The following is a 14557-nucleotide window of genomic DNA, read 5'->3' as shown; positions in this document are numbered from 1 at the left end:
GAGGTCAGATCTGAGGAGTCACTGAGGAAGATTAGGCTTTAGATATAAAATTATTTTTTAAAAAAAGGTAATAGTGTAAGTGTGAAATAATTTAATAGTAAAAATGGGAAAAAGAAACCTAGGGAAATGAAAAAGAATAAGGGAAAAATAAGAAAGTAACAATGAAAGAAACAACTTGCATTTATATAGTGTCTTTCATGACCTCAGGGTGTCCAAAACACTTTACAACCAATGACATACTTTGTTTAGGTGCAGCCACTGTTGTACTGTAGGAACCACAGTGACCAAATAGCACATAGCAAGGTCCCCCAAACAACAATGGGATAATGGCCAGATAGCCTGTTTTAATGACATTGGTTGAGGAATAAATATTGGCCAGGACATCGAAGTGAACTCAAAATAGAAACAAAAATGCGGGAAAAACACAGCAGGTCTGGCTGCATTTGTGGAGAGAGAAACAGAGTTAAGGTTTTGAGTCTAAACATTAAGACAGAGTTAACGTTTCGAGTCTAAATGTTAAAACAGAGTTAACTTTTTGCATCTAAATATTAAAACAGAGTTAACATTTCGAGTCTAAATGTTAACTCTGTTTCTCTCTCCACAGATGCTGCCAGACCTGCTGAGTTTTTCCAGCATTTTTTGTTTTTATTTCAGATTTCGAGCATCTGCAGTATTTTGCTTTCATCGAAGTGAACTCACCTGCCTTTCTTCTTTGAATACAGCTATAGGATATCTTTAGGGAGTAGAGGGTACTTTGATTTAGCATCTCATCCGAATGACTACAATAATGTGTTTCCTTGGGACATAAAGCACAAAATCTAGTCCAACACATCAGCACAACACTGAGGGACCACTCGAGTGTTGAAAATGCAATCTTTCAGATAAGACCTTAAACTAACGCCTCATTTCCCCTTTTAGGTGGACATAAAAGTTCCCATAGCACTATTCAAGGAAAAGCAGGAGCGATTTCCCTGATGTTTGGCCAATATCTGTCCTTGACCGATATCACTAAAACAAATGATCTGGTCTTTATCACAGCTTTGTGTGAGATCTAGTGTGCAAATAACTGTTGTATTTGCTGCACAATAGCATTTCAAAAGTTCCTCATTGGCTGTAAGGCACTTTGGGGAATCCTGAGGTTGTGAAAAAATGCGTGATCCTCTTTCGAGCAAAAAGTCTTGAGCTTTTTTAAAAATACCATTTTACGAATGTTTAGGGGTGAGGTTTTTTCAGCATATGCTTTTTTTTGAAAGAACATTTGCATGACTCAAATGCTCAAAATATCGTCATGCTAAAATATTTTTCTTGAAACAATTCCAGCAATTAACCAGACATGGTGCTAATTAGAGAAATGTGAGGCAGCTATTTTTCAAGTAAAGTCAAACGCATCATTTTTTTCTCTTGGTTTGAAATGATGAAGTAGGTGTTTCTCTCAAATGTGTGTTCTTCCCTCCCTGTTCTATGTTTGGTTATAAGTGGAGTCAGGGACGATGCTGGAGCTCTGAAGGGCACAGTGTGCGGGCTTTTATTTCGCTGCAGTGATCGGGGTGAACACAGAGCTTTTGAGGCAAAGGTAAGCATTTTTAATCTCTGTGCACCGGTCGCCCATTGAAGTCTCAGAAACCCCGCCTCTCCAGGAAGTGCCGATGCACCAACTGTTCTGCACATGGATCGACCTTTATCCAGGAAGTCTAGCAAAACATTGGCGTCGACCATTGTACCAGACGCTGGAGGTGGCTCCGCTGCAGCTTGTTCATGGGCTCCCACGACCAGGGGCACTGGCTTGCAAATGCAGTCGTGAGGTTGCAGCAGGCACTTGACAAGAGGGGGATCTGTGCCCCCCTTTTTGCTGCATATTCTTTTGCAGGAGCAGTCGGGTGAGTTGGAGCCCAGTCCTCTTCCCCCCACCCCCACGCCTTCTTCCAGAGCTTCGGAGTGCAGCTAATTTCCGGATTGTTTCCCCCTTTACTTTGACCGAGGAAGACTGCACAATATCTGGAGTCTGACAATAAGAATTTCTGCTTTCCGATTATTTTGGGGAGAGGGGAGGGAAGGGGAGCTGGGTTAAAATGACCACAGCCCTTTATGAGGGACGTAACCAGCTGGATCTGTTAATAAAAGCAGGTAAGAGCTCAAAGTGGAGGGGTTGTCTGGGGAGGAGGGAGAGGAGTGTGAAATCCAGTTTGAAGCTCTGCACAAAAAAGGGGAGGGGGTTGGGAATTTTGAGACCAGGAAGTTAAAGGGAAATAAGATTTATGACACGTTTGAGTGAACATGGAATGTTACTGCAGGATTTAGTGAGTAAAGAGTGAGAGTATAAATTGATTTCAGTGTATCTGACTTGGTGTGTAATGGGTAAGGGTATACATTTACTGCAGTCTATTTGCAGAACTAATGCTTCTCAGCGAGCAAAAGCGTCACCAGTTCTGCCCTGTGAATCCCCCCATTCAGTGCTATTTTCAGACATTGCATATGTAGTTCATTAAGAGGACTATTTCTTCCAAATATTTTGGACTCTGTACCAGTTCCTTATTCTCCCCCCTTTTTTTAAAGTTGACATTTTGTTATATTTAATTACTTTCAGTTCCACATCTGGAATCATCAAATGTGTTAATTAAGTCAAACACCACTTATTGTTTACCTTTATACGCCAACCCAAGCTCGAATTCCCTCCTTAAACCTCTTGCACTTCTCTATCCTCTTAAGCTGCTCTTCAAAAACTATCTCCTAATATCTGTTTATGTGGCTTGTTATCAAATTCAGTCTGATTACATTCCTGTGAGGTGCCTTGGGACATCTTACCAATTTAAAGGCACCATATAAATGCAAGCTGTATCTTTTGTAATTTTATAAGTAAAAGGATGTCTCTCCGTAAGTTTTATATCTAAGACACATTGTAAAAAGTGGAATTGAGACTGTGTATGTGGTGGTGGGAGGTATTTTAAGGTAATGAGCAAACAATGCAGTGGAATTTAAGATAGCCCAGGTCAAATTGGCTGGTAAATTTCAGCTTTATCCCCACTGAGTTTGATGCGCAGGACATCTGCAAGTTTTATTCTCTTTCTGCATCCTGTTGTGTGGACAGAAACATTGCAAAACCCAAGGCCAGATTTACAGGCTCCATTCCCTTGAGTAGTTAATAATTATTCACTGCAAATGGTTTGTGTAACCAGCATCTGCACTGTGATCTGACCTTTAATTAATTTTCCCATTTTTTTCTTAAAAGAATATTTGATGAACTATTTCAGCAGCTGCTGCCAATTTAAAGCTTTTAGTTTAATAAATGGACTTTTATAAAGGGGGTGGATTTGCATGTTATATGTGAAGTCTATCCTATGTTTGAGTTTACCTCCCTTTCTCCCAAACCCCTCATAAGAAACCATACTAGCCCAGACTTCATTATTAATTGCTTGGAGAGTGTGATTTTAAATTAACTAAATGGATTGTTTTCAGAGTAGTAGCTGTGGCCCAGTGGTTGCATTCTTGTCTCCAAGGCAGAAGGCTGTGGATCCAAGTCCTATGTTTGAGACTTGAACACTGACACTTCAGTGAAGTACTGAGATAGGGCTGTATTAATGGAGGTCTTTCAGATGATATGCTAAACTGAGGTTGTTGGATGGATGTAAAAGGTCCTGTAGTGTTATTGCAAAGAGGAGCGTGCTCCCTAGCACTAAGGCAGGTTGTCTGGTCGTAATCATGTTGCTGTTTGTGGATTTTTGTTCTGCGCAACTTGGCCGACTGATTTCCTACATAGCAGCTACACTTAGGAAGTACTCTTTTGGCTGTAAAGCAGCTTGGGGAGTCCTGAGCTCATGGAAGGAGCTATATAAATTCATATGACCTCTCTTCAGCTGTCACTAATCCAGGTTGGAGTTAAAACTCTGCATAACTGCCCACTAGGAGAAAAAATGAATTCCCATCCATTTCAGTTGTCAGTTGAATTCTTACCTCCTGAACAGCCAAAATGAAAGCCCTGTTCACATTAGTGCACCATGGTATTCTAAATGTTGAAATGAGCTTTGAGGTCAGGGAATCTTTTTGACTTCCCACTAAAGAAGAGCAATGATGATGTGCTGGCATTCTTCCGAAGCTCCTCCGATAGCCCATATCCATTTATGTGCACTGAGCTAATGTCAACACGACAGTTTCCAAACTTAGCACAGGCAGTGGTGTAGCTGGGGCCTGCCAAAATAATGGGCAGCTGATCAAAGCAGAGAATGTTACATGTGGACTTGTTTTGTGTTGAGAAAGCAGATTGGAGTCAACAAAAGCAAGCTTTGTTTTCTCAATGCCCAGTAAATATGCATAATGAATGTTTTGATGTAAGCGTCTTAATTGCTGTTATCTCATATTGACAGAATTTCAATGCACTGCTGTGGAAAGGTTTATTTTTAGAGATGCAGTCAAGTCATCGATATCTTTTTAAAAAAGCTAGATTATAATTAATTACTCCTTATATTGACTTTTTATTTCATCAGTCAATGGTGTCAATATTAAAGGCAACCAGCTTGGAGGAATTACTGAGTTTATCATTTTAAACTGCTCTCAGATAGTTATTGTGTTCCCTTGTATTAATTCAGCAATACTTCCATTTGTTTCTTGCTGATGACCTAAACTACTGTTGCTAATTACAAATTTAGCATAAATTTAAACTAGGTTCAGTAGTGTTTGAACTACTTAAAGCAACACAGTGAAGGTCATAGACATGAAAGTACTGTTTTTAAAAATATTTACAGGAAATGAAAATAAACAGATTTATTTTTGTCCATAAGTGTTTTGAAGTACTTAAATTAGACAGAAACTTGTATCTATATAACACCATATACCATGCTGCTCTCAGAAGTGCAATTTAAAAATAAGCGCTGAGCTGAAGAAAGTTATTAAGAGTGTGACCAAAGGTTTTGTTGGAGGTGAATATTAAGTAGGATCTTAAAGGAGGAGGTGGGGGAGAGGAATTTCAAGAGGGATTTCCAGGAGGAGGATGGGGCCTATATGGCTGCAGAAAGGGAAGGGGGAATGATGCAAGGCCAGAATTAGAGAAGAGTTCATTTGAGGTGGGGGGGGCGGTGGGGGTGGGGGTGGGGGGTATTGCAGCGCTTTATTTTATTCATTCATTGGATGTGGATGTTTCTGAAAGCATTTATTGCCCATCCCTAATCGCCCTTGAGAAGGTTATCACCTTCTCAAGGTGAGCCGCTGCCTTGCTGCAGTCTGTCTGGTTTATGTGCATCCACGGTGCTGTTTGAGAGGGAGTTCCTGGATTTTGACTCGCTGTAGTGAAGGAACAGTGATATATTCCCAAGTTGGGTTGGTATTTGGTTTGGACGGGAACTTGCAGGTGGTGGTGTTCCCATACACTTGTTCTTGTATGTGGTAGGATCGGAGGTTTGGAAGGTGCTTTTGAAGAAGCCTTGCAAATTGCTGCAGTGCTGGTGCTCACTGCTGCCACTGTGGATCGATGGTGAAGGGAGGAAATGTTTAAGTTGGTAGATGGGGTGCCGATCAAGTGGGCTGCTTTGTCCTGGATGATTTTGAGCTTTTTGGGTGTTGTTGAAGCTGCACTCATCCAGGCAAGTGGCGGGTATTCCATCACAGTCCTGACATGTACAGGCTTTGGGGAGTCAGGAGGTGAAGTACTCAATGCAGAATTCCCAGCCTCTGACCTGATCTAGTAGCCACAGCACTCGTATGGCTGGTAAATGGTAGGAAATTCCTGAAAAACGATGGGGCAAAGTATTGAAGGGATTTAAACATACAGATGAAAATTTTAAATTGGCAGGCTTGGGGGATGTGGAGCCTATATCAACAAGCAGAGGGTGAGTAGGACTTGGTGCAGGATATGGGCAGCAGAGCTTTGGGTGAGCTGAAGTTTCCGGAAGATTAAAGATGGGAGGCCATCCAGGAGACCATTGACAACAAAGACACGGCTGCGATTAGGGCATCGATGAGTGATGTTACATAGGTGGAAGTAAGTGGTCTTTGTGATGGAGAGAATATGGAGTCGGGAACTCAGCTGGGATTGAATAGGATGCTGGGGCGGGAGCAGTCAGACATGAGAGAACAGCTGGAAGGGGGGGATTGAATTGATATTGAGGGAGCAGAATTTGTGGCAGGAGGAGACAACGGCTTCTGAGGCAGAATGAGGAAAGGTACTAATGGTGGGATTTGTATTCTTAAAACCCACTTATAGTACAACGCTGCTGGTAGAATGTTAGTTAGGGTTAATTCATGACAGAAGCATTGTGTTTTAGCATGCAGTCATAAAGCTGGACTATAGCCCCAGTGATCTGTGTATTGTTTGGTACAGCCATTCACCAGCTAGATGTTTTGCATTTGAGGAACTGTAACACCTAAAGGATCAATGAGCGGGCAGGAAGGGAGGTGGCAGCAGAAAGAAAATAAGTGCACTTCAACTCTTCAGAACTTAGTGCATATATGGCAGTTTAATTTAATAGAACCATACAGATAGCTATTAGGAGAAATTGTAGTTATTCCAACCTATTTACAATGCAGTTAATTTTAGTTTGAAATTTTTGCTTATAATTTCGATCAACTGTGCATTTGGTGGTATTTTCACATAACAGTTCGTTCTGATATTTGCTCATTGCTGGTACACACATAAAGCCTGAACTTGTAATAATGGCCCGCTAGGAACAAGATCTGAAAATCAATCTGTTTAAATGACTCCTGGAGGAATTATGGGCACTGTGTTAACACTCTACTCTATTCTATTAACAAAACTGAAGGACTTGCATTAAGATTGTTGGGAAATGGCTGCATATTTCCAGGTCTCCATGACACAGTGAGCAAATATTCATTCTCTGATACATGTTGCGTTATCGAGGAACCTACTTAGTAAAACAAAAACTTCTCTGACATGGGGGTGGGTGAGAGTGTAAGTGGATTCTGTTGCCAAGGATAGCCCAGATTGATGAAGAATTTAGAAAGCAATGTTATCTATTTCAGTTTGTCTTTTTTTTAAAGAAATAAACAAACTCAGATGTAGGAGCAGGAGTAGACCATTCAGCTCTGTGGGCCCTGTTCTGACATTCACGCAAATAAATCATTGCTGATCTTGATCTCAAGAACATTTAAAGTAAACATTTAAGGAAATGTTTAATAATTCCCAACAAATGTATATTATGTTGAAAAATAAAAACTTCATTGGAAAAGTAATCCATCAGTGACTCGCTAAAAAGATTTAAGGATTGTATTAGGTTAAAAGAGGCTTATAGTGTTGCCAAGAAGAGGATTAAGCCTGAGGACTGAGAGAATTTTTGAAGAATGACCAAAAATTTGATAGAGAGAAAATGTAACGTAAGACAAAATTAGCAAGCAAATAAAAACTAATTGTGGGAGCTTCTGTTGCGCATGAAGAAAAAGTAGTGAAAGTAAATGCGGCCTTAAAAGGCTGAGACAGGAGAAAATATAATGGGCAATAAGGAAATGGTAGAGATTTTGTACAAATATTTTGAGTCTGGCTTCATGGTAGAAGACAGAAAATATTCCAAAAATTGAGGGGAACCAAGGATCTAATGAGAGTGAGAAACTTAAACTAATATTGATTACTGCAAAAGAAAAAGTACTGGAACAATTAATGGGAGTAAAAGTCAACAAATTATAATGAAACAAAAAGACAGAAAAAAACTTGAGTTTAAATCAGTTTGGGAACTCCAGTTCCCAGGGGAGACATCTGCACATGTGCTGGCTGGGAAAGGGCTGCACATGTGCAGAAGAAAAAGGAAACAGTGTGAAACTGCAGGTCGGGTAAAATGAAGAGGAATGCTATTCGAGAGAAGGTGTTCCACGGAGCAGGACATGGACACAGGGAGGGGAACTGGGAGAAGGTCCCAAATCAAGAAGATGATCCCAAACTAGGGAGTGGGGCAGAATTGGGACCCAGAAGAAGGTCCAAGGTAAGGGGCAAGGACAGAAATCAGAAACACATCCTATCCAGTAAAATTGAGAAAAAGCAGAGCAACAAGCTTCAAATTAAAGAGAGATAGCTGCAGGGAGCAGACTTGAAGCAGTGGACTCGATAAGCCTGAAGATCCGGGAGGGCAGCCAAAGGTTGGTGACTCTGTGCTGCAGGCTGAAAGGGCAAAGGTACCCTTTTGAAGCAGTGTTGCTCTGCTTGGCACAGGTGAAGATCTGAAAGTGTGCTTGGAAGGTGCAGCTTGAGCATACGCAGAGATCCAGAGGAAAGGAATCTCAGAAGGCGAGATTAAAACCCTAGAGGTGGATCCTGGTTGAAGCTGTCCGGGTGGGAACGACGTTTGGAGAGAATTCCAAGGCAGATTCTTCAAACGTGGGGATTGGAAACCCTTGTGAGAAAGGCAGAGTTTCAGTGAGACCAATTGGCTCATGTTGTGACAAGCATCTGGGTGGGTTGATGAGAAATCCATGGGATCCGTTTTGGTGGCATCTGAAACTTTTATTTTGGGGTTGGCGTCTCCAACCACAGTTTGCCTATTAATTCACATGTACCGCATACTTACCCTGAACATATGTTTTATCTTTCCGAATTTGTATGTGTCACTAAAGATATAGCTGGGGTGAAGGGATAGTAAATATTTGAGTTATTTTTTTGTTTGTATTGAGATCTTTCCAACCTTTTTGTCTGGTGTAGTATAGTTCATTTTTCTTGTTTGACAAATTTTTTTGTGTGTTAGATGTTCTCCACGGTTTCTAAAAAAGAAGTAAAAGTTAGGATCTATCAAGCCAGGTTTCACTCTGGGATCTGACTTGTCCAGTATTAACATCAGCTGTGATTGTAACAGAATGCCTTGAGCCTGATGGCCTACATTTTAAGGTTCTTAAAAAAAAAAGCAGCATACATAATGGATGCACTGGTTGTGCTCTTCCAAAATTCCCTAGATCCAGGAGCATACACAGTGGATTGGAAGGTAGAAAGTATAACAAATCATTGCTATTCAAGAAAGGAGGAAGAAGGAAAACTGGGCACTCCAGGCCAGTTAGTCGTACATCAGTTGTCGGGAAAATACTGGTGTCTATTATGAAGAAATGTAATTTTGGAGTACAAAAATAAGAAAATTTTGCTGCAGTTGTACTTTGGGCTTTAGTGAGACTGCACCTGGAGTACTGTATACAGTTTTGACCTCTGTACCTAAGGAAGGATAGATATACTTTCCTTAGAGGCTGAGAGGCCTGTTTCACCTGGCTGGACAGCCTAGAACTGGGGTCACATTCTCGGGTTAAGGGGTCAGTCATTTGAAGCTGAGATGGGGTAAAATTTCTTCTTTCAGAGGTTTGTGAATCTTTGGAATTTTTGACCACAGAGCTGTGGATGCTCAGTAGTTGAGTATATTCAAGAAATTGATAGTTTGTTGGAACTGAAGGCAATTAAGGGATCAAGTAGAAAAGTGGAGTCGAAGAAAATGTTCAGCCATGATCATATTGAATGGTGGAGTAGGTTTGAGCTCTATGACCTACTTGCCCCTATTCCTTACATTCTTATTTTCAGGTCCATCTACCCTGTTACAGCTTTGAACCTTATACTCTACCTAACAAAAATATATCAAACCTAGTATTAAATTCCAGTTGTCCAACCACCTACAGCCTTGTGAGGCAGAGAATGTTCACTAACCTATCTTGAAAACGTGCTCCCTAATTTCTCTCCTGAAGGACCTAGCTCTAATTTTAAAATGATCTCTCCTTGGTCATGATTTTCCCACCAGAAGAGTAGTAGTTTCTTTGTATCTGCTGTGTAGAATCATTTTAGAATTTTAAACGCTTCCATTCACCCCTCAACCTTCCAAACTCAAGGGAATGCAAACTCAAGTTTATGTAATGTGTCCTCATATTTTAACCTTTTAAGCCCTGGTAAGTTTTGGTTAACACTCTTCAAGGATAATATATTATTCCTGAGGGGAGGTGCACAGAACTAAATACAATAGGTCCAGATGGGGCCTGTCCAAGACTTTCTTCCCTTTGTATTTCTGCTCTCCTGAGACACAGACCAGCCTGCACTTTTGATTACTCTTGTGCCTGTACATAAGGTCTTAGTCATTTGTGTACTTGCGCACCCAAATCCCATTGCGCCTCCACAGTTTCCAGTCTCAAGAGCACAGCACCTGTTGTGATGCTGTGTTTAGTGGGTTAGGACCTCAGATAATTTTAATTGACACCTCAGTTTGGCCTTTAGGAGAATTTTGGTTAGATTGTTAGAAATTTCTTCTGAGCAAATCAACAAAACGTAGGTGAGTGCGGGGAGAGTAAGGGAGAATCTATGTATATCATTTGTTAAAATGTACACTTCCTGCCCACAATATCATCGCTTTTAGTCATATGTTTACCCTTGAATTGCTGTTTAGATGGGCATGGTGTTGCAGTCTCTGTCCAGTAGTTGGCCCAGTGAATCCAAAGCGTCCCTCTTATATCTGTTGCCACCCTGTATACTTAAAAAAAACTTTGCGTTCTTAAACTGACTTGGTCGGGCCATTGACAACTTACCGGTGAATTATGGTAACACTTCTATATGCTACTGTACTACAGCAGCAGTCGTCATCCAAAGGCTGTCCCTCCCCCAATGCAACACTGGGTTCATATATTTTCCACTTCATTCCAAGATATAGGCTGTAGTCTACAAGGACCTGCTTTAAGGCTTTTTTTGTTGTATATGAAACCTGCCCATTTTTTCTCAAATCTACTGCTCTTTGTGTTTGAGAGTCTGGTATGTGGACATGGCCCTAAGGTGACTCCCTCTGTCTTATTTGTGTCATTGCTTCTTCCTCTTTCCTGCACGTGTTTGCCCCTTGCCCCCCTCCCTTCCAGGCACCCAACAGTAATTTGGCTGAGTTGGGAATGTAAGGTAAAGATGATGGTTCAGCTTCCATCACTGTCATATCATCTGTGTTAGTGTACGGTGTCACCTGCCATTAGAGATTTCTGTTCAGGAGAGAGTGCTTGCGTATCACTGCTAGCATTATAAAACATGGCTGATATCTAATAGTTTGGACATGTTTACAAATGACTGTCATCTTCTATCAATTACATGTAAACTTCCTCTGAAGCCCTGAATCAAACATTAAAATCTGCCCTTGTATCCTAAAGACAGCTCTGAACTCTCTGGGATTAACTTGTTTGCCATCTGATCAGCTGCTTTGCTGCATCTCTTCCTTCCACTAGCCCAGGGGGCCAAATTTACTCCAAATTTCCCCACTGCCCTAGCTCTGAACTTGCATCTTTCACTTTCTCTCCACTCTCCCTTCTCTCCCCTCATACATTCTGAGTTCATTTTGTTCCTTGTAACCTACATCCTGCTATCCTATTCCCATTAAACTACTGATCACGCAACTTTCCCTCCTGGTTCCCATGTTACCCGATTATTGTTAATGGTTCTCTCTCTTCACATGTTGTCCCCCTCTCCTTTAAATCAGACGACATCAACCTTCATGTCCAATAAAAACCTTAACCCGCCATCCTTGCAAACAGCTGCCCCACGTCCAGCTGCCCTTTCCTCGTCAAAGTCCTTGAATATGCCGCCTCCCCAAAACTCATCCCCATCTTTCTGGAACTACACGTTTGAATCTCCCCCGTCAGGTTTCCGCTGCGCCATAGTACCAAAACAGCTCTTATTACAAATAACAACATCCTATGTGACTGTGACAAAGGCAAGTTATCCCTCCTCATCTTTCTCAAACTGTCTGCAGCCTTTGACAGGGTTGATCACACTATCCTCCTCCAATACCTCTCTGCTGTGGTCCAGCTGGCTCCATTCTTATCTAATTGTAGTCAGAGTATCACTTGTAATGGCTTCTCTTCCTGCTCCTGCACTGTTACCTCAGATGTTCCCCAAGGATCTATCCTTGGCACTCTCCAATTCCTGATCTACATGCTGCTCCTCTGTGACATCATATAAAAACATTGTTAGTTTTCACATATATGCTGATGACACTCAGCTCTACCTCACAACCACTCCTCCCAACTCTTCCATCGTTGCTAAATTATTAGACAATTTACCCGACATCCAATACTGAATAAACAGAAATTTCCTCCAGTTAAACATTGGGAAGGCCAAAGCTATTGTTTTCAATCGCTGCTGCAAACTCCGATCCCAAGCTACTGACTCCATCCCCCTCCCTGGCAACGTTTTGAGACTAGACTAGACTGTTTGTAATCTTGGGTATCATATTTGACCCTGAGATGAGCTGCTGACTGCATTTTCATGATGACATTATTTCCACCTCTGTAACATCACCTGACTTTGCCCCGGTCTCAGCTCATTTGCTGCTGAATCCCTCATAAGCCTTTGTTACTTCTAGACTGGACTATTCCAATGCACTCCTGGCTGGTGGACATTCTACTGTCCATTAAACTGAGATCCAAAATTCTGTATCCATGTCTTAACTTGCACCAAGCCCCACTCACCTAACACGCTGAGTTACGTTGGGTCCTGGTCAAGCAAGATCTTAATTTTAAAATTCTCATCCTTGTTTTCAAATCCCTCCATGGCCTCATGCCTCCCTAACTCTGCGATCTCCTCCAGCCCCACAACCCTCAGAGATATCTTTGCTCATATTATTCTGGCCTCTTGTGCATTTCCAATTTTAATTGCCCCATCATTGGTGGCTATGCCTTCAACTGCCTAGACCCTAAGCTCTGAAATACCCTCCCTACACATCCCTCCCTCTCTACCTTATTTTTATCCTGTAAGATATTCTTTAAAACCTACTTCTTTGGCTGAGCTTTGGTCACCTGCCTTAATATTATCTCATGTATAATATCTCAAATGACCCAGTTACGCTGAGTAGTTAGTACTGGAGCACTGAAAATCTTTGACTGGGTATTGGCAGTGAATTTACCTGAGAGAGGCTAAGCCATACCTTTAGTTAATGTCCCAATGTGCAAGTGATTTACAAACGTTAAAGGTTTAGGGGAAGAATACTTTTGTTGTATGTGTCAGCCTTGGTGTAGTGGTTGCACTCTATCCCTGGATCAGAAGGTTGTGCATGCAAATCCAACTGCTAGGTCATTAGCAGTCCTGAGGAAATGCTCCAGTGTCTGAAGTGCTGTCTTTTGGATCAGACGTTGGACTGAGACCTGTTCTTCCCCTTCAGTTGGATGTAAAAAAATTCTCTGACCCTATTGGAAGAAAAGCAGGAAGGTTCTCCCAGTGTCCTGGTCAATGTTTATTCCTCAGCCAACATCACAAAAACATATTATTTTGTCGTCATTTATTTCACTGTTGTTTTTGGGACCTCGCTATGCGTAGATTGATAGCAATCTTTTCTGCATCACAAACTTTTGAATTGTCGCCACTGTTTTCATCTGTTGTGAAGCACTTTGGGGTGTCCAGAGATTGTGAAAGATGCTATATAAATGCAAGTCTGTCTTTCAGTATCTGATAGAAAGTTGTTGACAGGAGCTGTTTTCAGTCATTAGAAATTTCATTGGAGTCAATGGGAAGGGATCCATGGCTATGTTTGAGTGGCCATCCAGAACTTTATGGTCCCTCAGTTAATATGCAGTGCACGTTTGGCTGCCCACTCACTTCACTTAGTTCTTAAATATTTAAATTCAGCTACGTTTACTTGTATTCTTTTGTAGTAACATACTGCAGGGTTTATCAAAGGGTATTTTATATACACTGCACAGTGAAGACACTGAGTTCCATGGGGGAGGCAGTGATCCTATTCAGAGACCAGAACGCATAAGAATTCTCATCTTAATATATCATTTCATTCCCATTCTGACCTTTCTGTCCTTGGTTCCTACACTGTTCCAGGGAAGCTCAGCGCATTCTCAAGGAAGAGCACCACCTCTTTCTACTGCTAGGATCTTTGCAGCCTCTGGAATCAACATTGACTTCAATTGAGCCTCTGCATTCAAAGGATCATCCCCCGCCATTTCCGCCAACTCCAGCATGATGCCACCACCAAACACATCTTCCCTCCACCCCCCCGGTGGCATTCCGCAGGGATCGTTCCCTCCGGGACACCCTGGTCCACTCCTCCATCACCCCCTACACCTCAACCTCCTCCCACGGCACCTTCCCATGCAACAGCAGAAGGTGCAACACCTGCCCCTTTACTTCCCCTCTCCTCACCGTCCAAGGGCCCAAACACTCCTTTCAAGTGAAGCAGCATTTCACTTGCACTTGCCTCAATTTAGTCCGCTGCATTCGTTGCTCCCAATGCGGTCTCCTCTACGTTGGAGAGACCGAATGCAGACTGGGTGACCGCTTTGCAGAACACCTTTGGTCTGTCTGCAGCATGACCCAGACCTCCCTGTCGCTTGCCATTTCAACACTCCACCCTGCTCTCATGCCCACATGTCCGTCCTTGGCCTGCTGCAATGTTCCAGTGAAGCTCAACGCAAACTGGAGGAACAGCACCTCACCTTCCGACTAGGCGCTTTACAGCCTTCCGGACTGAATATTGAGTTCAACAATTTTAGATCATGAACTCTATCCTCCATCCCCACCCCCTTTCCGATCCCCCCTTTTTTTTCCAATAATTTATATAGATTTTTCTTTTCCCACCTATTTCCATTATTTTTAAATGTATTTCCATCCATTGTTTTATCTCTACCTTTT

The 14557-nt window shown here is 41.9% G+C and overlaps 1 protein-coding gene across 8 annotated transcripts in view; it reads left to right on the top strand.

The window, feature by feature from the left end:
- The window catches only part of LOC144682952 (ETS-related transcription factor Elf-1-like), a 168438-nt gene that overhangs the window by 104867 nt on the left and 49014 nt on the right, over window positions 1–14557 (top strand). Inside the window, exon 1 of one of the 8 annotated variants that reach the window (XM_078545885.1) lies at window positions 1715–1877. The exons of 6 other annotated variants lie outside the window; for them this stretch is intronic. Coding sequence is in view for 1 of the 2 variants with exons in the window: in XM_078545884.1 (XP_078402010.1) it covers window positions 2070–2124 (55 nt within the window). In the remaining variant the exon portion in view is untranslated. Of the gene's footprint in view, window positions 1–1714; window positions 1878–1985; window positions 2125–14557 lie in introns of those variants that run through there. One more of the 8 variants, XM_078545884.1, reaches the window with a different exon arrangement.

This window comes from Cetorhinus maximus, chromosome 7 (genome assembly GCF_964194155.1).
Source record: "Cetorhinus maximus chromosome 7, sCetMax3.hap1.1, whole genome shotgun sequence".
Lineage (NCBI taxonomy): Eukaryota > Metazoa > Chordata > Chondrichthyes > Lamniformes > Cetorhinidae > Cetorhinus > Cetorhinus maximus.
The sequence above is the reverse complement of the archived record's forward strand: the minus strand, read 5'-3'. Positions and strand labels throughout refer to the sequence as shown.